General features: G+C 38.8%; 1 protein-coding gene across 1 annotated transcript in view; it reads right to left on the bottom strand.

The window, feature by feature from the left end:
- Positions 1–20260, bottom strand: part of ALDH1L2 (aldehyde dehydrogenase 1 family member L2) — a 29280-nt gene extending 9020 nt beyond the window's left edge. Inside the window, exons 1-12 of the mRNA XM_015629215.2 lie at positions 20108–20260; positions 14289–14430; positions 12250–12484; positions 8517–8682; positions 7559–7660; positions 6922–7011; positions 6023–6157; positions 5510–5635; positions 4019–4110; positions 3043–3190; positions 2651–2770; positions 1264–1391 (exon numbers count right to left, since the gene is read on the bottom strand). Coding sequence (XP_015484701.1) covers positions 1264–1391; positions 2651–2770; positions 3043–3190; positions 4019–4110; positions 5510–5635; positions 6023–6157; positions 6922–7011; positions 7559–7660; positions 8517–8682; positions 12250–12484; positions 14289–14430; positions 20108–20245 — 1622 coding nt within the window. The 5' untranslated portion in view covers positions 20246–20260. The remainder of the gene's footprint in view (positions 1–1263; positions 1392–2650; positions 2771–3042; positions 3191–4018; positions 4111–5509; positions 5636–6022; positions 6158–6921; positions 7012–7558; positions 7661–8516; positions 8683–12249; positions 12485–14288; positions 14431–20107) is intronic.
- Between the last annotated feature and the right edge of the window lie 2861 nt (positions 20261–23121).

Below are 23121 nucleotides of genomic sequence, written 5' to 3'. Positions count from 1 at the left end.
TTGCCCATATTCTCTTGTGAAGACTACTAACTGTGTAAGAGTCCTGCAGGCCTTTTTTCATGGCCTGGTCACACACTTTATAAGATAAGCAGAATTTTTGGCTTTGCTTTCATTCTTTTTTGCTAAGATTCCTGCATTGTCTTCTAAAATGTGGCATTTTTTTCGGGAGTAGCAACCTGAAAAAGTAGTTTCTTTACTCATGTCTGCTCCTTAATTTGCATGTTTAGACCTGAAAAAGCAACAAAAGGTTTTAATATAGCCCACACAAGAGGCTCTCTGTGTAGGGAAGCTCTGATGCTTCTAGTCACCTGAAGTTTGCAAAACAGTGTTCTTCCTGTGCTTATGCGAAGTATCATATTGCATATGGAGGATCTCTAATAACTGAGGTTTTATTAGCTGCCTCCAGTATCATGCTCACACTATCTAATCAGTATTATCATCTTTCTAAGATACCCCTTCCCCTTCAATAATCAAACCTCAGCATTAAAATACCATTAATTCAACAAAATTCTGCTTATCTTCTGAACCAATAGCAACACAGGCAAAAATAAGAACCAGGCATTAACTAGATACAGTGAGACAGATACAAAAAAGAGGTGAAAGTGTAAATGTTGGAATCAGCTTAGAGAATTTCTGCACAATTTATCCACTGCAGACCATAACACATCTCCACAGTGGGTCTTTAGCCAGATGCTGGCCTGTGATCCTGGGAAAATCGAGCATCAGTTACAGTCTACTTCACTATTAGTGGCATACTGTAGCTGTATGTTTACTGTACAGAGTGCACATGTAGGCAGGCTTAGCAAGGTCAAATCTCTGCCTGTGCACATGTAGGCAGGCTTAGCAAGGTCAAATCTCTGCCTACCTAACTCAGGGAGACTGTTTTTAAAGCTTAGCCTCATTTATATGGAAGGATGGGGGTTTACAAGGGAATTCTCAATCCTTGTAACAAAACTCATATAGTTTAAATTAAGACATCAAGTATTTAAAATATATTTTCCTCAAATTCTTTGCTTTCATTCATAAATAATAATGAAAGAATGGTGGCAGTGAGAGACCACAAGAAAGTTTGCCAGCTAAGACCTGAGGCTGGTACACTGAAGTAAATCAATTGTGAATGGGGGTGAAAAGTTGACTAGTCTGGATCCTCTGACTGTGGGATTAGGAGCATCCATCGCATTCAGGAAACATTTACAACAATTCTTCAGCAAAACAGAACAAGATTTGAGAAAATGAAACAAATGCAAGCTGTCTTGTACATACCTGTACATGAGTCGCCCTCTTTCCCTTGCATTCATCCTTCCCCATTCACCATCCTCAAATGCCTCCTTTGCTGCTGCCACTGCCTTGTCAACATCAGCCAGTGAGGCAGAAGAAACACTGGCTATTACCTGTGCAAAGGTAGCATTGTGTTAGCTCAAGAAGAACCATTGCGATGCAGAGTTACTCCTTCCTCCCAAACTTCAAGAATGGGTATAAACAGATGCTTAATATCCTCATCTGTGGCGATTGTTGTGGGTGAACCAGGCTGTAAGAAGTTCAGATTACAACTGAGGTGGCAGAATTTGGAGGACACTGCAGGGACTCAGATGCCTCAAGCTTTCTTCTTCTTCAAAGCAAGGTGCATTGTCCCACTGGATCTGACACTCTCTTTCTGATGTGAAACCAATGTGATATTATGGGAGCTCTAAGTCTTTATATGTGGTATCACAATCTAATATCTAAACATGCTAAAACAAGTTCCATTAACTTGTTCCATTCTTAAGAAATGGAGATTCTGTTATCTTAAACCACCACAAACACACAGTATTTTAAGATGATTGTGTTACATCACACATACATTGTAAATCCTCATACAAAATTGTTATTACTTTTGTTCCATTCTATGATGAGTTTCAGGAGAAGTATCAGAGTCTGACTTCTGATGATAACGAAATTTGTGTCATTGATTCCAGCAGACTTTATTTTATTATATGTGTGTGTATATATATATATATATATATATAATTATTATTATTGTTGTTGTTGTTGTTTTCTTTTATTTTATTTTATTTTATTTTATTTTTAATTAAATGGCAACTACATGGACATCAAAATCACTTCTCTTATTTATAATTCACACTTATGAGTTGCTCAACCAATATTGGGTAGTTCAGGGCTGAAGTGCAACAGTATGCATTTTCTTATTGAAAAGTTATTTTTTGTACTGGGAATTTAAAGGGATGTTTTAATGTCAAATGACCCTAAGGTATCAGATTTATAAGGAAGTAAAAAAAAAGTGAAATTAATTACTGACAGAAAATATACCAAATATCCTAAAAGAAACACTTCTTTAGCAAATAAACTTCAGCAGTTTCTGTTTGCAAAGCTAAACAAGAATGAAATCAGGGTAAAATATTCAGCTGGGTGTGAAAAGTGATATAATAATTGAAGTGGAAGTAGGTTATTTTTGCTTTGCAGCTTGACTCAAATGGAAAAAATTGTAGAATACACAAAATGTGAAGTAAATTGAAAATTAAAATTATTTCTAGGGAATGTCCAATTTCGTATATTGTTGAAAAATCAGCAATATTTGAGTAATGTTTGAGATTTTTTAGTAGGCAAAACCAATGAAAAAAACTGGTATCAATCACATTTAGAAATTACTTACTGATCCATCTGCTGGATTTATAGTGTCATATGTTTTTCCATCATCAGAATTTATAAATTTCCCATTTATGAAACATTGGTATGGCATATTCACAGTCATGTTGTTCATATTTTTTGAAACCTGGGTGAAACAAACAACAAGTTATCTTAAATATATAATAATTAATAGTTTAATGTACCTGAACAAGCATTTGATATCTGCAGCCAATGTCCAGACACATTTTAGCCTGTATATGTGGCTGTTAGAAGTAAAATGTAATGGAAATATACAGAAGTTGGTATAACCAAGTAGTTCTTTGCTTTCCTACTGCATCAAGCAGTATAATTGAATGCATTGTCTGCCTCTAAAACCCAAGAAAGACTAAGCAGGAAGTGCAAAATAAAAGGTCTTACATAATCAATGACTAACTCTTCCTCTTTGTCTTCTCCTCTGAGTTTTCTGACAGCCATCTGAATAAAGTCTGCAAACTTAGTGGCCATATACACGTCTTCATTCTGTAGCTGAAGTCCACTATGCTTCTGTTTGATCTCTTCTAGCATTCTAAAGGTTTGGAAGAAGGAATAACTTGAATTAAAAATGAAAGAATTCTCCAGATAACTGAATCATAAGAAGGTCAAGAGGGATCAAAACTGGGCCTCAGTTTGTATGCATGTAAATATGTGTGTGTCTGTTTGTGTTTCTCAGAGAAGGGCATAGAAGTTATCCATTTTCCTGAAATCTGTTGATTTAATTGTCGTTGTTATGAAAAAGAAAATGTCACTTCTGGAATACTCCTAGGTAAACTTTTGAAAAACAATTACAAGAAGATATTGATATGCCATTGGAAAGTAGTATTTGGGACTACTCCAATCAATATATGGAGGACATTGAGATTGGTAAGCAATCAGCACAATAATCAGTTTGTTTGGAAAATGCTGGTTTTATAACGTGGTCTGTGTTGCAAAAAGAAGGCAAACCCAAGTCATGATAAACTCAGTGCATCTTTAAGCATGGGCTCAATTCTTTCTGTGAAAGGTTTCTCTTTCCCTCTGGGGGAGTTCTTTGCTCATGTTCCCAGTCAGTCCCCTGGTCTGGAGATACCTGTGGAGGCATGCAGACAGGTTTGGGCATCACCAATCTCCCCTGGGGATGATGTTCCTGAGGTTAAGGGGAATTTTCCTTCAGTAGAAAGAGCAGGATTACATCAATATCTCATAACTTTGTGAGGAGAACTGTACATGTTTTAACTGTGCAGGCAAGAAAGGGAATAGGAAGAATATTGGAAAACACAGAGGGATTATTTTTTAACACTGCTGATTTAAAGGCACCATGACAATTTTTTTTTCATTAACTTTGGCTTTACAAGTTTGTTATTTTGAATGTTCTCACCTGACAACGTGCATAGAGGATGCTCCAGATTTGAAGAAGTCTGTGGAATCCTCAATCACAGCAACATTGCTTAAAATGCCCTTCCAAATAGCCTAATAATACATAACAATAACAGAGGAAATAATGAATAATAGCAGAAAGTATTTATCAAATTGTATTTTCTATGGTATCTGTGCCTACAACATAACTTATTTCAAAGGTTTCTAAAACATGAAGTTATTTTATGAAGGTCTAAAACAGCCTAGAGACATGATATCAGACAAGAAATTTTTCAGTTTCATAATTAGATGATCAAAATATAGTATTTTGTCCATGGTAATTTTACTCAGGCAAGAAACCTGAATGGTGCAATGCTAAAAATTTTTAGACCCATTTTTTAAAGATTTTTTTTTATCCTCCAAATAATAAGTTCCCATTGCATGATGGAATGTGTCATCAGTATAGGCAATGATGGCCTGGGGCAGTTTATGAATGGATTGATGGCATTTCAGGCACCTGGCCAAAGCTGAGAAGTAGTTTAAGCTGCATGCATGAGATGTAGAAATAAACAGTTAAATAACCGGTAATGTAATATTTCAATTACTTGTAACTGAGTTTCAGAGTTAGCAGGCAGTGTCACCAACTGATGAGTTTATACTTATTTTTCATAATTTTCTCAGTCATTCAATAGCTCCAGGCTATGAATTAGATTGGTGGCAAGCAGGTTCAAAGTAATCTTGAAGCAGCAGTTTAAAATATTAGTACATGAAGCAGCATGACCTGTGCCAAAAGTTAATAACCCTGCAGCAGAGCTAGCACAAGGCAAGACTTCTATGATTCATTTGCTCTGGCACAAAACTTTAATGACAAACATGGCTTTCAGCTAAGCCACTGACACTACAGAGAGACAGATTTCAGGAGAGGGCAGAAAAATTTCTCTCTGGCTCTGAGAGTTTTCTGCTCCAGCTGTTCCCATCCCTCTGGAAGCCAACCCCTTGCGTGTGGTTGTGGCAGAAGAGACAGTGCACACAGGTGCAGTGGGAACACTGCTGCCTTTTGCTTTCAGAAGGCTGTTCTGAGACTCCCTGGAGCTTGTGCAACATGCCCATTCTGAGCACATCCTAGTGATTAACACCACAGAGAAATAAGGATTCCAAGAACTGTCCGAGTCTGCCAATGTTGAAAACCTCACTTCTATGAAGTGAAGCTCTGATTGTTCCTCCTCATTGCCACCTTCATGAATTGTAGATATTTCCCATTACTGATCCTGCACTGACTGTTTTTGTAACACTTGTATCTGAAAGGAAACTTTGTAAAGTGAGACAAATACACAAACGAATTCCCAATTCCACCGGAATTAATATAAATAACTAAACCTTCACCCCCATATACTTTGAGTACATTTTATCAAAAAATTATTTGCATGACTAAACAAAAGATATGCCTTGCCAAAAATATGTATTTAATGCTTTTGTCTAAATAATATCCCCCTATAGCAATTTAGTGAATTACTCTGATATCTTCTGCAATCTTTTTCTCCTCTTCTGTAAGTTCCAGGGCAGCTGTTTCATCAGCAGAGAAGTATTTAGATGCAGGGATCATTTTTCCATCCTCAAACTGCAGATTTCTTACTAGTACCTGAAAAATGAGAGGATATGGTTTTAAATTGTTTGGGAGGTAGTACATCCTTGGGTGAAGAGTTTTTAGGCATTAATACAGTGATTGAAATAATGAAATAAATGACTTACAGGAAAGCTGATATTGATGCAGGCAATTTAGCACAGGCCACTCGTACCTGTCTTTTGGATTCTCTCCTAGTAAGAATATATTTTACTCCATATAATGATTATGGATTGAGTGAAAAGCAAAACATGAATATCTTTTCTACAGGATAGTAGAAGATTGATAAACTCCAAGTGAATTAGCTGTCAGTCATTAGCACCTGGATTTCTCTAGTTTGACAGTTCCACGCTACTTGCCCTTCTTGCTAAAACTATGCTTATGTTTGCCAGACTGAGAGCTTACCATCTTCCCATCATTTCCAAAAACAACAAGGCCATTCTTTGTCACAAGGCCTGGTCTTGAAGCACCTTTTATTGTCAGCTCTTGTCCAGCAGGCACTGAAGCATCAAGTAATGATGATCCATAAAAAGTAACCACCTAAAATGTAATTAAAAGTGCACAGGTTCTAAATGTTAACAATTTATGATACTGTTTTGAACTTCTCATATAATAGAAATAAAAGATAATTACCTACACATGGAAAACATGTTACAACATTTCTAGATCTTTGTAACTCAGAACATGGAAAACTTTGCAAATTGCCAAAACGTGCAAAGCATCTGAGCTGTAACAGGGTGCATGCTGCAACCAGTGCAGGAAAAGGGAGCAGCTTTTGTCAGTGCATGCCCAGAGTGAGGGACCACTCACTCTATAAAATTTCATAGATTTATTTCTGCAAACTACCTAGGCCCAAATGTCCTTAAAATGAAACCTTCTGTTATTTCAGCAGCTCAGTGTTTCCTTTTGCTGTCAATACTGTGATGTTGGCCACTGTACATAGGCTGTATTATACTGTAATGGACACCTGCTTCCCAAAATGACTGGCACAGTTTGGTTCTACTCTTGGTACCTTTGTACCATGTCTCTTTTTTTTTGTTTGTTTGTTTTCAGGTATTGTACTTGTCCTTCTTCAAATTAAATGACACTGTGATTAAAAAGCTATTATGTACTGTGCACAGAAATACTGTGTATTTCTTTAGGTGCCTGTTCTAGATACACATAAAACATACAGTTATCAAATTAGAGCTACCCCAATGTAACAGCCATTTGTATTCACCTGTATACAGACATCTCTAATTTTACAATAAAAAAGTAAAAAAGAGTGTATAGAGAAGAATATTCTTCTGGTTTTTAGAGCATACCTGTCCATTTATTGTTGTCCATGCTCCAGGCACTTTATCATGCCCTCGAATCCAATTGTGCAAAGCTGCTGCAGGTTGGTCCCAGGAGATCTAGGAAATCAAGACATGCCAGGATGCACCACCACATTTTCCCAAACAAGATCATCTAATGCAGTAAGGGTGCTTAGATAAAATAATTCTCATATGGAAATACAATTATTTTTGTATGTGTTGTTTATATGGCCTGTGTTATTTTTTGGCACTAGAAGGAAAGGTGCCAAATCTCCCTTTTCCTAAAATCAAATGTACTTCTGGTAGAGAATTTCATATGGCCTATTGGAAAACAAAGAGAGTGATCCTGATTCAGTGTTGTATCTACAAGCCTGGTGGCTTTTTAAGAATCCAGTGAAATTGCAGCTGCCTCTTAGCTGCCTGTACATGATCCTGAATAGGACACCAAGTTTCTAAATACATTTAACTGCTGAAAGAAAAATGGAGCTTTACTTGGGGCTCCATTACATGCATCCTAATAGGTATCCCAGGAAAAAGTGGAAACAACTCTGTTAAAATTAATATGAACTTCATATTGCTGTTACTGTCATCTGAGTTAATAGCTTTTCTACTGCTATGCCAAAAAAACAGTGTTACTTCACACTACCTCTGCATTTTCCTTTTTCTGGATCCCTTCATATGTTGCCCCTTCTTTAGGCTGAGGTATACGAGGGGCCTTACCATCAGCAATTAGATGTACAGCTTCTACCTATGTGAAAAAGTAAAAGATTTAATGTTAGCTTGGTTCACCATTTTTTCCTCAGTCATGCTTAGGAATAACAGCAAAAGACTTTCTGCTACAAGGTGAATAGGTTTGGGTTTTTCTAAACCTAGTCTTTCCAAACTTTAAGGGACCAGTGCTGCCCTGATTAAACATGTGTGTTTCCTTGAGCTTCTCTGGCAAAAGAAATAGCCTCCAAAATTTCATGGGAGTACCTAGTCACCAAACTTAGAGCTGTATGAATTCCCCAGAACAAAAATGTGGCTCAGTATGATTGCATTCAACTTTTGCATTTTTCTCTCTGCAAAAAGTTATTTTTCTGCATTTAAATGGAGGGAGAAAAAAAATATCTATAAGGAGTAATGCTGAGTATTTTTTGTGCATTTTCTTTTATTCACTAAAAAAAAAAAATAAATAAAAATGGCAAGCATAGAAAACCCAAAGTCAATCCACCAGAACTCTGAGCTTCAAACATCATAACATTATACTGCCCTTTTGTCTTAAAAATCTCACGCCTATTTTTTCTTTTTTTTTTTTTTTCTGAGCCTTTAAAAGATTTTGTCTTGTAAAAGCATTTAAGAAACCTATGGAAAGAGCCACATGCCAGACAAATTCAACTTCTTGACATCTGTGGAAACAGAATATGCTCTGCCTGCTGTCAGCAACAAATATTCTGAGGTCACTTCCTCAGCTGTTGTGCAGCTGTACGGTTCCAGTGAAGTCTAGGATTTGGCTGAGTATCCCAACCTCTGTCTTTCCAAATGCATATATCTTGTCTATATTTCTTTTGTTTCCAGCCTCTTCTCCTTTTAAAAAAACTGGTATTTAGCACAGCTAAACATACCATAGCCTTTATTCCTTCTGGGAAGAGAAACCTGTTATATAGGTCATCCACGGTATCATTTTGGCCAACATCACATTCTCGCTGCAGAAGTATTGGTCCAGTGTCCAAACCATCATCAGCCCAAAAAATAGTAAATCCTGCTTTCTTATCTCCTTGAATTAAAGTCCTAGGCATAAAAAAAAGACTTAAAGTAAATACAGACAAAATGAAAATAGTTAGGAGTATCAACTCACATGTTACACATCCATTTTCTTCAGAAAGATAGTAAAGAAAATCCTAACTATCTTTGCTATACTTTCACTGCTCACTTCTCAGCCAGGAACCCACAGTTTTGACACTGTTGATGTGTGGCTTCCACAAAGTGACCCAGGAAATGCTGCAGCTGAACCCAGGCTGTCTCACACAGTTCATTGTGATAATTATTTTTAAAATATTATTAATGATAAGACAGAGCAAAAGGTGTACCTCAGTTATGACAGAATTTGAAAGATGGAAGAACCTAACAGAATATTATCTTAATAGTTCATGATTCTTTACTTTAATTATTAGCTAAGCCTCATGACTCATCTGTAGGTCAACAAGAAAAGCACATTTGTCACACAGCTGAAAAGGAGTTAAACTCAGAGTGGAAAATGATGGATATGCAACTGTTTAAGGAAAAGTTATGGGAATTAAGGCTATCCAGCCAGATTCTCAGCTGCTGTGCATGAACACAGCAATGCTTACATTAGACCTGTGCTGATTTACCTCAGCTCAGAATCCACCTCTGCATCCAAAGGGAATTCCAGCCACCTAAAATTTTCCAGCTCTCCTTTGGCATGTGTCTCAGAATGATAGAAAATCAGACTGGAATCATATGGAAAAGTGTTCTTAAGGGTGCAGCCAGAAATGATGACAAAAATATTTCCTGCATGGTTTCAGCCATTTGTCTGCATGCAAAAGCCAATCCTATTTTAAGTGATACATATCTCATATAAGTATTCCCTCAGCAGTCCATGCTGTAACAAGGATCATCTGAGATCTGGCTCATACACAGGAAAATTCATTATTAATTATAAGCACTGAAAGCTACATTATTAAAACGAGTGAAGTACACTGAAGTACATATGGGCTGAACAAGAGACAAACTCCAAAGACAACTAAGGAAGTTGGCAGATATAACAGAAGTGAAATCTTACAGGACTTTGCCTAGCTCATATCAGATCTTTCACATACTTAAGCTGCATTTCTTCTGTTTTTTATTACGTAAAAATTCCAAAAGAGCACTCTAGTGAGAAATGGACGTCCTCAGCATGGAGAAGAAAGTTTTATGAGCAAATGTCTCTGATGCTGAATAGGTGACAAGAACTGTGTGCCCCCTCCTCTGTCCACCAGCTCCTTCCACAAAGGGCTGCTGATGAAAAAGTGGCAGCAGCTGAAAAAGACTGTAAATGAAGTGAGTGAGGAACCCTCTGCACTCCAGGGCCCTAGTTTGTACCTGGTTATGTTCAGCCATGCCCAATTCTCAAAGGTTTTCTTGGTTATGCTGTGGGGATAAAGGGTCTGATCATCACCAGGGCTGTAGCCACAATATATGAAAGTAGTGATTAGAACAAGGGATGAGAGGGTGAAACACGAGAACAGCCAGCCAAGGCCAAATCCTAGCTTGGTTTAAAGGCCTTGGGATGACGGCCTTTACCTGAGAAGGGCAGGAGCAGATAGATTCCTTTTGCAGAAGGAATATGCAAAATAGAGCAAGACAGAGTGATACAGCACTGCAATACATTCCCATTTCTGCAAACCTTTGCCTTTCTGAAAGAGAGTTTGTATCTACACCCTTCTGAGAAATACATCTTGATGAACTTCTCCTCCATAGAAACCTTTTAAAGCTCTCTAGATATGGGGTTGCACAATTTAATAACAGACTGTATGGAGTAAAAATAACTCCTTTTTTTGGAAAAATCCTACTACCTGATGTCTTAGCTGGCTGCTCCCTAACTTTTGATTAGAATGAGCAATCATTCCTTATTCACGTTTCCACGTCTTTCATGCTCAACACACAGCTAGCTATATCCTTCCCAATGACCTCTTTTCCATGATGAAGACTACATAATTTGTCTCCAGTCATGTGAAAGCTGTCCTGTACTCTTGACCATTTTTCTTAGCCTCTTCTGAACTTAGCTTGTTCATGTTCCAGCTGAGATGCAGACAGTATTTAAGATCACAGAATCACAGAATATTCTGGGTTGGAAGGGACCCACAAAAATGATCGAGTCCAACTCTTGAATGAATGGATCCTTCCATGATATCTTTTTTAAGTAACAACTATTAGCTTTAACACTGCTTACACATAGTCAGGGGGGTTTTCCCCTTGTGTGCATTGTGTTATATTTTTTAATTTTGAATATGACCTCTGATTTTCTTACCTTTACATTATCACATTTACTCATTTGCACAGAAAGTGTATTCCTTATTACAGATTGAAATCAGTCATTGATCTAAAGTTTCCTGGCTTTCTCTTTCAGCCTTTTTAAAACTGGTATTGCTTTTGCTATTTCCCAGTCACCTGCATCAACATAATCTTTAGAAACAGAAATGTTGCAAGCAATCTCAAATCTGCAACTTCAAATTTGCTGAAGCCCCGTGGTCCTGAATAAGAGATTCTTACTCCTTCATCAGATCACTGAAATGTCTTCTATTCACAGTTCAGCTTGAGAGAATTGTTCTGACTTATTTGACAAAAAGAAGGACTGTAGAATAGTAACATCTTAAGCTCCTCCATCCTGAATACCAATACAGATTTCCTACTGTGATATTCTCTTTTATAAATACCTTTGTTAAATCAGACACCTCTATCACTTACATACCTCCCACCTTTAAGGTATTTGGAGGAATTGTTGTTACTACATTTTGTGCCTTAAAAAGTTGGTTCTTCATTTTCTGGACCATCTCACTCTCATTTTCCTCTGAGCTTATGGTATTTTACTGTACACACTTGGACATAACTGACACTTTTTGACTTCTTTACTTCTCTAATAGTCTCCTTAACACTTCTGTTTAAGTATTTCAGCTTAGTACTTTATCTTAATAAGGGATTAAAATTAACAAAATGAAACTAAGCGTGCTTTTGCTTTAAATCCACAACAGCAGGGATTCAGATAGCCACCATGCTGCCTGTAAGATTCTTTTAAAATTGTTTCTTCTTATTTATGTAATTTCCTATTGAATTTAGAGACTGTGATAATGTCATTTCTGTTGTCACAAGAGTGCCAGGTTAGAGTCTACTGTGGCCATTAATGCAGTGTAGTTCCTTCAGGGTGACAATTTGAACTTACCTTGTGCATTGTGATATAAGGTTTGATTCTTGTGCATTCTCCTCTCTCGTCTCCCTTCCACTCTGTGAAATCTTAGGGTCTGTATCAAACCCTCCTGTGATAGTTATCTAGTGTTTCTGGGGATGAGGTACAAGGGCAGTGTCCTGTTTATGGAAACTCCAGATTGTCGATTTGTGCATGTGAGTAAAACATATGAATGTACAGATCACACCACTGATCCTCCCAGAGTAACAGCTGAACTTGCATTGGAAATAACAATGAATCCTAGGTATGAAGTGCAGTTCATGTACCAAATAGTCAGCTGCTCCAGGGAAGTTCCTTCAGAGCAGTTGCAAGTCAACTGCAGCATTTACAATAGCAATGGGTACAGACCAGCATCCTGAGGTGACAAACACGTAATTTTGATGCACAGAACTCACCAGTTGATTGCAGAAGCTCCTCGGTGGCGTGGTAGGATGGATGGATGGTAAATAATAGAGCCATGTTTTGGGCAGTCAATAACATCCATGGGGATAAACTGTGTACAGAATGGAAGGACATTTAACTCTGCTCCAACAGATTTGTAGGCTGCAACAACTTCCTGGATAGGCTTGCCTTTAGCTCTCCATTTGGGGAACTTAAAAACAGGAGTGCCGTCCTTCTCTGCTGCCAGTGCTGTGGGGCAAGAACAAGATTTTTTTTCTCATTTTTTGTTACAAATTCAAGCTGAAATCAGAGACATATTGCATGACAACTCAAGCAGATCAAGTATGTGACTACATTGCCTTTCTGTATGCTGTTTAAAAACCTTTGTGCTTGGATATATTTTATTCATTCTGTCTTTGATTCTCATTCTTACAGTTTATGTCAATCCCAACTTTCAGCTCACTCTTATGACTTGGCTAATAAGTACTAATGAAATCAGAAAAGACCTGTATTCATACTTTCTCTTTTTTGTCTGTGAAATTGGATGTTGATCTTGACCTGAAGCATTTTTAGCTTGTTGATTTAACTCTTAAGTAAATAGTTACTTAAATATCATTCCACACAAGTTAGTGTGTACTGAAGTTACTTTTAGAAACAAAGACTGTAGCTGTCTGAGGGCACAGGAAACTTTAGAAAACGTTTGAGACTTAAGCTTTTGAGTCATCTGGAAGTAAAAGGAAGTGAAGATAGCTAGTAATTGAATTTCCTTTTTTTTCCCCCAATCAGGAGAGACTGGAGTAAACTAATCTGGGGTTTTAGTTACAATAAATATATGATTGAAAGACTGAAAGATTTACTTGGTTATATTTGTTAGCATAATAACTGTACAAGAATAATTTATATACTGTAAACAAATTATGCTACATCATATATAAAATCTTTATATAATGTAACCCAACCCAGACATGGATAGTCGATTTTTCATTTTCTAAGTCAGTAGTTGCCTTCTCTAATTCTTCCAAGGTGTGATTAAATCTTTTAATGAGATAGAATTGAGAACTACATGCTAGTCTGTGAACACCACAGCATCAGTAAGCAAAATTTATGTTTGATTCTTCCCTCATGAGAGTTCTGTAAAAACATGTCAGGACCAGACAACAACAACAAAAAAACAATAAACCAAAAACAAATACATAAACAAACAAATAAAAAAACCACCAAAAACCCCCCACCAACCAAAATGAAGAGAGAATTGAAACAGCTCATGGAATGTAGTTTTGATTTCAGATTATGTGCAAAGGTACATTCCATTCTGGCACTTCTATTTGCTAATCATATTGACTCACTGTCTTAGTGTCACTGAAGCAAAAACCAAAGTGACAATTCAGGTGGTTCCAAATTAGCTTCTTTGCCATGCTGGGTTCTGAGTATGAGTACAATTCTGAATAAGCAAAACCTTCTTTAGTAAGCCTAGTAAAATCCTTATGCACCTTTACCATGGAGAAAGGGACAGCAAAGCTTCCTCCAACCTTTTGAATGTGCTTTCCCTAGTCCAGGTGGAGGAAAAATAGGCTCTGCAGGTACACTGCCACATACAAGCTTGTCAAAAAGGGCAGACAGCCAGGGATAAACAATCTTGGCTCTATGCCATGAATGTCCCAGCCAGCACAGTGAAGCAGGTGACAAACATTTGCACTTGAATACAGGCTCAGCAGCTATTTGCTGTAAGATACAGATCTAGTTCAGATTGATTACCTCTAGGCTGTACATTCAAATAAGATATCCAGATTAATTTTGGTTTTCCAGTATCTTAATATACAGCTCTGCATGTTTAGAAACTACTTTAAAAGTTGCTTTTTTGAAGTACTGACAAACTGATGAGGTTAAACCGGTTCTGGGACTGGTGTTTGTTAAAACATAGTTCTTGTACTAGATTTAGTGGAACAAAGGCAATATATGCAAGTCATTCCCATATAGATACAACCTTCTCATGGAAAGGCAAATTTTTAATGTACATCTGTAATTTTAACATTTGGATTCAGGTTACACTTACCCAAAGGATCAGCTTGTCCATTCTTGTCAGGCACAGTGAATACACCCACAACTTTATGTCCCTCTTTTCTCAGCTTGTTATAAACTTCTTGTCCAAAAATACTTTGGCCTATAAGGGCTAGCTTTAGCTTATGTTGATAAGCCTGGTAAAAAGAATAAAAACAAAACATGTTATAGGATGCAAAGAAAATATGGTGTTGCTTACATTTCTGTCTTGATCTGTCTTTGTCAGTTTTTAGTTTGATTTAAAATGGAATAGTCTTTTCTAGCCAAATCACCTTTGAAGGAATAATAATCAATTTTTTGAGATTAATAACAGACAACATACAATTCAGAGAGAGCATACTTCACATGAAAGTATCATCTGATACTGTCACTGATGTTTATAAGGCTTTTTTAGAATTTTTATTAGATAGACCCATGGCTTCTTATGAGAAGCTCCATGATCTTATCCATAGTCAGAAATTAAAATACATTTTTTGAAACATACATAAAACACTTTTTCTAGGCATAATTTAAGTGGCTGGAACATGCTCTCTAAATCCCTGTAATTAAACCGAGGTATAATACTTGTGGTTAACGTGTATAGGCTAAAGAAGACAAACTTGCATTGTTCCTGCCAAGTTAAAGGTGATGATCATCCATTTGATCCTCCTACATGTGGTTCCCTTGCTGGACTTCCAATGCCTGCTGCATTTGGATCCCAGTACACTGGACACATGATTTAAGCTTTTTCAGGCTGAGCAGGTACAAGTAACCACCTCCACTTTTTTTTTAAATTTATGATAGTTTGAATCACAACACTACGATGATATCAGAATATCAGATATTGCTATGTTTTTCAAGTGATTCCTTCCTGAGAAGACTACTCTTTCCTTCAGAGTCCTGTTAGATTTATGTTTCAGTTGTGCTCCTCTCCCACCCTACCTCCAGCCCCTCACCTCTAACACCTCCTTTATCCCAGAACCAGTACTCCTGTAGCTGCAAGAACTGCATTAGGGTACTGAAGTAAGCAGGCACTGACATAAAAAAATGCAGATTATTCTTAATTGGATCTATTCACCAGCCTAATTTATAGCACTGCCGTGAGTCCTAACATAGGGCCAGCTGGGCAGCAGGAATGGAAACATGGCAGAAGGACAGAACTGTCTCTATATGCACTGTCTTTGCGTTTTTAGTCAACTTTTCGAAACTGAAAATGGAGACTTTTGAAAAACAAATGGACTACCAGAGCTGGTTAAAAAGGAAAGGTCTGCACAGAATAAACAGAAAACTTACCTTCCTCAAAGCTGAATCTGGCACAAACTCTTCCTAGACTCAAACTATACAGATCCCTTCTCTTAGAAGGCGTGAGTGAAAGGTAGGAAATAAAACCACACCCTCTGTTCTTAATTACAAACTTTGTTCTTAATTTCATTTTTCACAACTGGACTTCGACCTCCATTTTTTCATTATGACCCATTAGAGGTATCAAAGCTCTGTATGAATGTCTTAACCACTGACATTTGTCTTGTTTGTAAGTTGGCACTTGTATGTTTATCTCCTCCCTCCTCCTCCCTTTCTTAGGCTGCTGGGACATGAGGATACTTTGAGTGGGTTATTGATTGGATAACAAATGGTCTGCACTGCCCATCATATCATATGACAAAGAGAAATGTCCTGAAAAACAGGTTACTCAAAAACCACAATCCACTGCAATTCATTTCACAGCTGACTTATTATGAATGCATTTTACATGGTTTCAGGTTACATTTTTGCTGTGCAGCTGGCTTTAGAAAAGGGAGTTATGAATTGGTAGGTTCCATTACAGAAATACTGAAACGTGCTTTTAATTTTTTTTTAATATAAAACAATAGGAAATAATTATTTGTAACAGTGACAATATTTTCCCTGAAAATGAAACTGCATAGTAAAACAGTTCTGTATTGCAGCATTACTCAGCACTAGTGTCACTGCAGTAGATGCAGTAAGATGCAAAGGTGGGCATAACTCAAGCCCTTGGAAAAACAGACTGATATAATTGGCTGGTAAAAATGTCTGTGAGATTGGTGATGATCATATTACTAACCAACACTGCGCTGCTAGCAGCTATACCTCAAGTAGTCCACTATTTTGTTCTTAACAAGGACAAGACCTTGTTCTGAATTACAACTTATCCCTGCAATCCTTATCCAGCAAGGCCAAACAGATGCAGGTAGTGCTCATTATCAATGCTTTATGATGGATGTCTTTATCTTTACAGCAGAAATATTGCTACAAAAAATAATAATTAGATTTTCCCAAGTATTAAGTATAGCAGGCAAATTGGAGAAAGATTAACCTGCTGGATCATTGAACATGTTTAGCATGGTATGAAATCCTCTGATTTCTGTACTGTGCTAACTAGTGCCCAACTAGTATGTTGAATAAATGTTAAAAATAGTCCAGATGATAATTACTTATTCTACTTCTGTCCTTTTGTTAACATCTCTCATTAAGAACACAAGACTGGAAGGCATCTTCTTAGCTAATAAATTTTCTCCTCTGCCATCACAAATAATCATGTCATATGATTGCATTTATAAATCTACCCAAACTCTTTCTCAACGCACTTTTAGAGTATTCTCAAATACTTTTGGAGTATTCACTGCTGTACTCTGCTGCTTTTCTGGTCTTGGACAATCTTCTTGTAATTTTAAGTCCCAATTTATCACCACTTAAAGAATTACTTTTCCACAAAGAGTTTATTCACAAAGTGTTAACAACATATGCACCTTCTATTCCTAAACTTTCAGTTCATGTTTCCCTGTTAATAAATCTGACTCTCATATTACATGGAATGGCATAGCAGTTCCAGTTCCAAATCATGAGTTGCTGTAAATCAACATACTTTCAATAAAGCTACACCTTTAATTTCTGCGAGTTGTGGAACTGAATCAAAAAACGGTGAGAAGAAAACAGAGAACACAGTCCCCAAATGAATAAAAAATACAAAAAGCCCACCAAACCCAAACTGGAACTGGCAAGACTGAGAAGATTGCAGGGTGGGAAAATCTGTAGTGCACAAAAACATTACTCTGGATCTTTGCTGTCTCACACTTACAGAAAGTAACTCAAATGGGGACTGGTTTCAATCACAATGTAGATCTGGTAAATGTGACCAGTGATTCTTGAGTTCTCTCTCCAAGTATTGCATGACATCTGATTAGACTGTCTGTGCATCAACATTCACTGCCATCAGTAGAAAGCAGGAGAGAAACCCACAAGTCAACCATGCATAGGGTTTCTACTGAGTTAAAAAAAGGGAAAGAAATCTGTGTGGAAGGACTTGCACAATCAGACCACAAGTTCAGTCCTTCATTTTTTGTTTTATTTGAAAAATTACAGTGGAAAAACTGAATGAGGTGTTATAGCCATTCATATCTTCTTTTGGAAACTCTCCTAAAATGAATCAGACCTGTGGAAGTGGGAAATTTCTGTAGAAGAATTTAATGTGGACATAACACCCAATTAAAATGGAAAGTTCTATAAGATGACACAGAGAAGAAAAACAGTTTGGTGTTTTGCATCTCACAGAAATGACACATTTTGGCCACTCTGCCATCGCTAGCATTCATCACGAAACTTTAAAAATGGATTCTGTTAAAGAACACCAAAACAATTTTGATTTTGAATAACATGCTAGATGGATACTCCATCATCATCACTAACATATACAGAGATAAAACTTTTCATTGTTTTTGACAGTGGTGTTGAGATTATATTAGACTTCTTTTGCAGTTGCCTGGCTGACTGTGAATGTATAGCATGCACACGAAGGTTAATAGTCATGTAGCATCAGAGTGGATCTTTTGCTGCATTTTGTAAGATTACCCAATTCCTGGTTGTAGTAAACAATGCAGTTCAGGTGGTTGAGGGAGATCTGGCCTTTCTTTTATGACTAATCATAGACTAATATAGTTATTATGACAAAGCTGCCAAAATACAAGATTTTAGAAAATTAGTTTTCACTTTAATGTAATTCTGTTTTCACTGTCTGAACTTTTAATTTCTTCTTTAACTTTCTATTTTGTTTATAACATAACACAGATTAGCAGTGATTGTTTCCTTGACTCAAGTACTCATGATTTGAATTAAGAAAATAATAAAAAGGTAGAACCATAAAATCCGAGAAGCTCTTGTACAAGCAGTCTTATCTTGAATGTTCAACGTGTCTGAAAGTTCACATGTGTTTCACCACCTCAATACAATAGCAAAGATTTAAGTTAAACTTCTGTATTTAAAAATTCTGTCCATATAATCCCTTGATACCATATTGGAACTTGTTTTACAATAGCTCATTAAAAGTTACACAGTATTTTAATGTTTGATTCCATTCTGGTTCTTTTTTTCTTCCAAAACACTTAAACAGAAATAAAACTAACAAATAGAATTAAGTACTGCATAGATGGCAGCCTGACAAATGCTGGTAACTATCTTGTCAAGTTCTAGATCTTAGAAATGGGAGGTAAGTTCAACATCTACATTTTCTTTACTAAGAAGAGTCTAAAGTTACAAAATCTCACCACAGGAGAATATTTACTTTTTGGATAAAAATAATTTTCTGTTACTGCCTCTTTTGTTTGTGCATCTAAACTTCAGTTGGTTATCAGCTTCTAAATAAATTTCCTAAAAAATCAAGATTTAGTAACCTCTACTCTGCTGCTTCCAAAACTTATTATCAAAAAGATTACAGTATTTTACTTAGTTTGCATAAGAATTTAGTGAAACTAAAAATATTTGATCGTTACATCTTGTTCAAATAATCATAGAACGATGCCTGTTTTGAGAAGCAGTACTGCAACTTTATTTCTATTGAGATCCCCCTACATGTGCTAAATTCCAGTGCCTGTAAATAGAAACCTATAGTAGAGCCCCGCCCCCATCGACATACACATCCAGGGCAATGTGTTCCCATTCATTCATTCTCTCTTTTTTTTGGATTGCATTTCCAAAAGGCTTGTGTTAAATCTCCTTATTCTAACGCCTTTCATGCAGATACCTCCCGAGGATTGCTGTTCTCACACGAAACTGAGCAGCCAAACACGAAACAATGAACGATCTCTAGGGAAGAAAAAAATCCCCCAGCCTCATTCCACTTCACTTCCAGAGCTACACATCTGGATAATTTGGACTGGACAAGGCTTTCAGGGAGCGGTTACTCAGAGGAGTTCTGCAGACTATAGATGTAACAAGACGTAAAGAAAATGGCTTGAAACAAATGCTCGGAGCTGTAAAAGACTAAAACATGGGGTGCAGAGGAATTTAGGCCATCAACTTCAACCCTGAGCAGCCCACCATCCCAGAGCTATGAACCGGCGATGACACGGTCACAAACGAAACAGGCCAGGGCGGGGGGCTTCTCTCTGGCGCTGCGAACGAGCACGGTCCCTTCTAACTGAGATGACAGCCTTCAGCTTCTCGCAGGGCAAACCCAGCACGAGGGAGGCAGAGAACGGCTGCATCACATTGTTCTTGACACACGATTACGGGGCACTGTCACAGCATCGCCGGTGCCTGCTCCCCGCAGCTGCCAGGCACATCCCTGCGCGATGCAGCGCCCAGATGATGGCTGCGATCCCGCTCTCCGAACGGCGAGATGCAGCCTCTGCACCCGCACCGAGCCCTTTCCCGACCCTGCCGTGCCTGTGCGCGCTTTCCTAAAGCCTCGGCACAGACAATACTCATCACGTCCTGGAAAATACCCGCTCCCGCCATCCCCCTCCTTGCTCGGCCCCTGGTTGCCCCCCGGCCGGTTGGCTCCCGGGCTCGGCACGGCTCGGCACGGGGGGGGCTACTCACCGCAGCCGTGGTGCAGATGGTCCGCAGCAGCCGAGGGGCTCTCCGCAGCATCTTGCGGCCGCACGGCCGACACCGAGCGGAGCGTCTCGTCTGATGCAACCCGCGCCGATGCCGCTGGCGCCGGGCCAGCGCCTGCATCCGCGGCGGCGCAACCCCGCCCGGGCCCGCGGCCACCGGGACAGCGGGGCCGCCCCGCACCTGCCGCCCCCTTGGCGCCGGGGCACGCCGGGGGTGGCGGGGCCCTGCCGCCTCGGCGGGGAGGGGAGTGGAGGGGAGGGGAGGGGCGGGGAGCCGGGCGAGCGCCGCTGCCCCCCGACCCCGTGCGGCGGCTGAGCCCTCCCGCTGCTGCCGCGGGGCCCCAGGGCAGGGACCGGCGGGGGCCTGGGGGCTCCCGGCCCGACAGCGCGGGAGTCACAGAATCACAGAATCGTCAGGTTTGGGAGGGTCCTCTGGAGATCATCCAGTCCAGCCCCGCTGCCGAGGCAGGGTCACCCAGAGCAGGTCACACAGGAACGCGTCCAGGTGAGTTTTGAATGTCTCCGTGGAGAGAGACTCTTTGGGCAGCCTGTTCGTGTGCTCTGCCACCCTCAATGTACAGAAGTTCTTCCTCATGTTCAGGTGAAAATTCTTGTGTTTCAGTTTATGGCCATTGCTCCTCGTTGCTGGGCACCACTGAAAAGAGTCCGGCACCACCCTATAAAGCCCCCACCTTTGAGGTATTTGTAGGAGTCCATGATATCTCCTCTCAGCCCTCTCTACACTGAAACAGACCCAGCTCCCACAGCTCTTGTAAGAGAAATGCTCCAGACCCCTCATCAACTTTGTGGCTGTCCACTGCACCCTCTCCAGTAACTCCTTGGTTTTGTGTAGTCACGGCCACCCAGGTGGCATTTTGCAGTCTGAGATGTGTGCAGTTTCCCCAGCAGTGCTCCGGCCATTTACAGCTTGGGGGGACAGAACGCCTCACCTGCACCTTTTCCCCCTTTTCCGAGGCTGTTGGTGAGACATTCCTTTGACTCTGCCGTGACAGTCAGAGATCATGTAGATTATCAGAATTAATTTTCACTTTATTTGGTGCCAGTAATGGGGTTAAAAAACATTAATGACTTGATGGAAATCCATATCAGTGCCTTTGCCAAGCATTATGAAAACAGGTCACTTGACTTAACCATTTCTTAAAAATCTACCTCTTGAGTTCTATTAATAAAAGTGTTTCAATTTCAATATTGTTTGGAAGCTACGACAAAATCTTGTCAGAGATACGGAGAAGATCTTGAAAATACAAATTTAAGGTGCTAAAAAGACCAGAAAGCAAGTGAAAATGACCCCAAAAAGGACAGGAATAGCAAAAGCAAGAGTAGACAGTATGACAGTAATATAAGCATCATTGCAAATTAGGTCAGGTTTAAACCTCAGCAACACAAAGGACATGCATGTGTAATAAACTGAAATACATGATGTTCCTGTCAGGAAAACAAGGAAGACAAAAATGGAAAAAAAAATTCTCATAGCCAAGTTATGAACTATGTCAGAGAGGTCAGAGGCAATGATAAAGCCAAAGTTATGACCTGCAGTCACCTTGCTACAGTTGAAAATAGAGTAGACAATGCAAACATCCATATGTCAATGAGACTTTTTTATGCTTTCCTGCAAAAGAGCTGCAATAGTAATCACCAGGGTTTGTCTTCCAGGCCCCCAACCTCCTCCTCAGGGGACTTCAAATGCTGAGAAGTTCCTCAAGGACAAGGAGTGCTGTTGCATCCCTGTTCAGGGGGCACAGGAAGGAGAGGTGCTGCAGGAGGTAAATTGTGCCAGTCCCCAAGGAAGTCAGGTTGGCACAACACAGTCTCCCCACAGAGAAAATTACACAAGGGCTTGCATTATCAGTCTCATACCATTATTCATCCCCTGATTTAGTCCTGTGTAGCAAAGTTATATCTTGTCCTTTATTCAAGGCTCTTGGTGGTCCGACAAGTGTAGGTGGCACTGAGTGGAATCAAGAGAAATTAAACTAAAAACATTTTAACTAAAATAAACCACTGCACTTCTGTTTTGCAAAGAAAGTTCCACAAAGAAAAATCACTAGTCAGTTCCTGTAATGGCTTTTCTATGGGGTGAAAAAGCTACAGAAGTACTTGTCCACTTCAGTGAAAATTCTTCTCATGATGGTGTCATGTGGAGTGTGTGGTGATTTATTAGATTATGGAAAAATCAGCCAAGGGAGTTAGTGACTTTCTTTGCTCTGAAGTGTTAAAAACTAAACAAAACAAAAAATCATCAAAAAGTTCTATGAACAAAGTGGGACAATATGTTTACATAAATGGTTCCTTCTTTAGTATTTATGGTACTGTGGGTTTAAAAAGAATGATGCACAGTAATTCCAGATTTCATTTAGAAAGCTAAAAGATTTTGCTTTGTGACTTATTCTTAAAATATTTTTATTGGCTACTTCCATGGGTATGCAGGCTCATGTCTTCCAATTATCCCACAGAAGATCTACAAAATTTCATTGCTAAATTTCTTTAAAATACTCCCTCTTTAAATTGTACAATAGAACAACTAAAACTCATAATTTTGTTGGACTAAAATGCATCATTTAACTACTGCAGGAGCTGTTGATCTGAAATGCCTGTTGTTAATATCTTGTTTTCCTTTTTGAATTGGCAGTTTCTTTCAGAAAGATTAGCTACCCAGTTTGATAGGATGTTGTAGCAATAGGATTATACAGGTTCATGGAAAGCTCAGTTTGCAGCTGAGCAAACCCCCAATCTGCTCAAACAAGAAGTATTGACAGTCCTCACTAAAGGAATGATAACTCTACCTCTGCCAGTAGGAGAAATGAATGTGTGTGTAGTATTCCCATGACTTTGATGGGAGCTGCACAAATTCCATACAATTAGGGTGCAATCAACTTCTACTATAACAGCTGGCATGAAAATGGTCCTATAATGCAAGGTTTGGAGCTAGCTTAAAGGATTGCTGAAGTTCATGGAACTTCAAGTCTTGGTTCATGA

The sequence above is a fragment of the Parus major genome, chromosome 1A (genome assembly GCF_001522545.3).
Source record: "Parus major isolate Abel chromosome 1A, Parus_major1.1, whole genome shotgun sequence".
NCBI classification, from domain to species: domain Eukaryota; kingdom Metazoa; phylum Chordata; class Aves; order Passeriformes; family Paridae; genus Parus; species Parus major.
The sequence above is the reverse complement of the archived record's forward strand: the minus strand, read 5'-3'. Positions and strand labels throughout refer to the sequence as shown.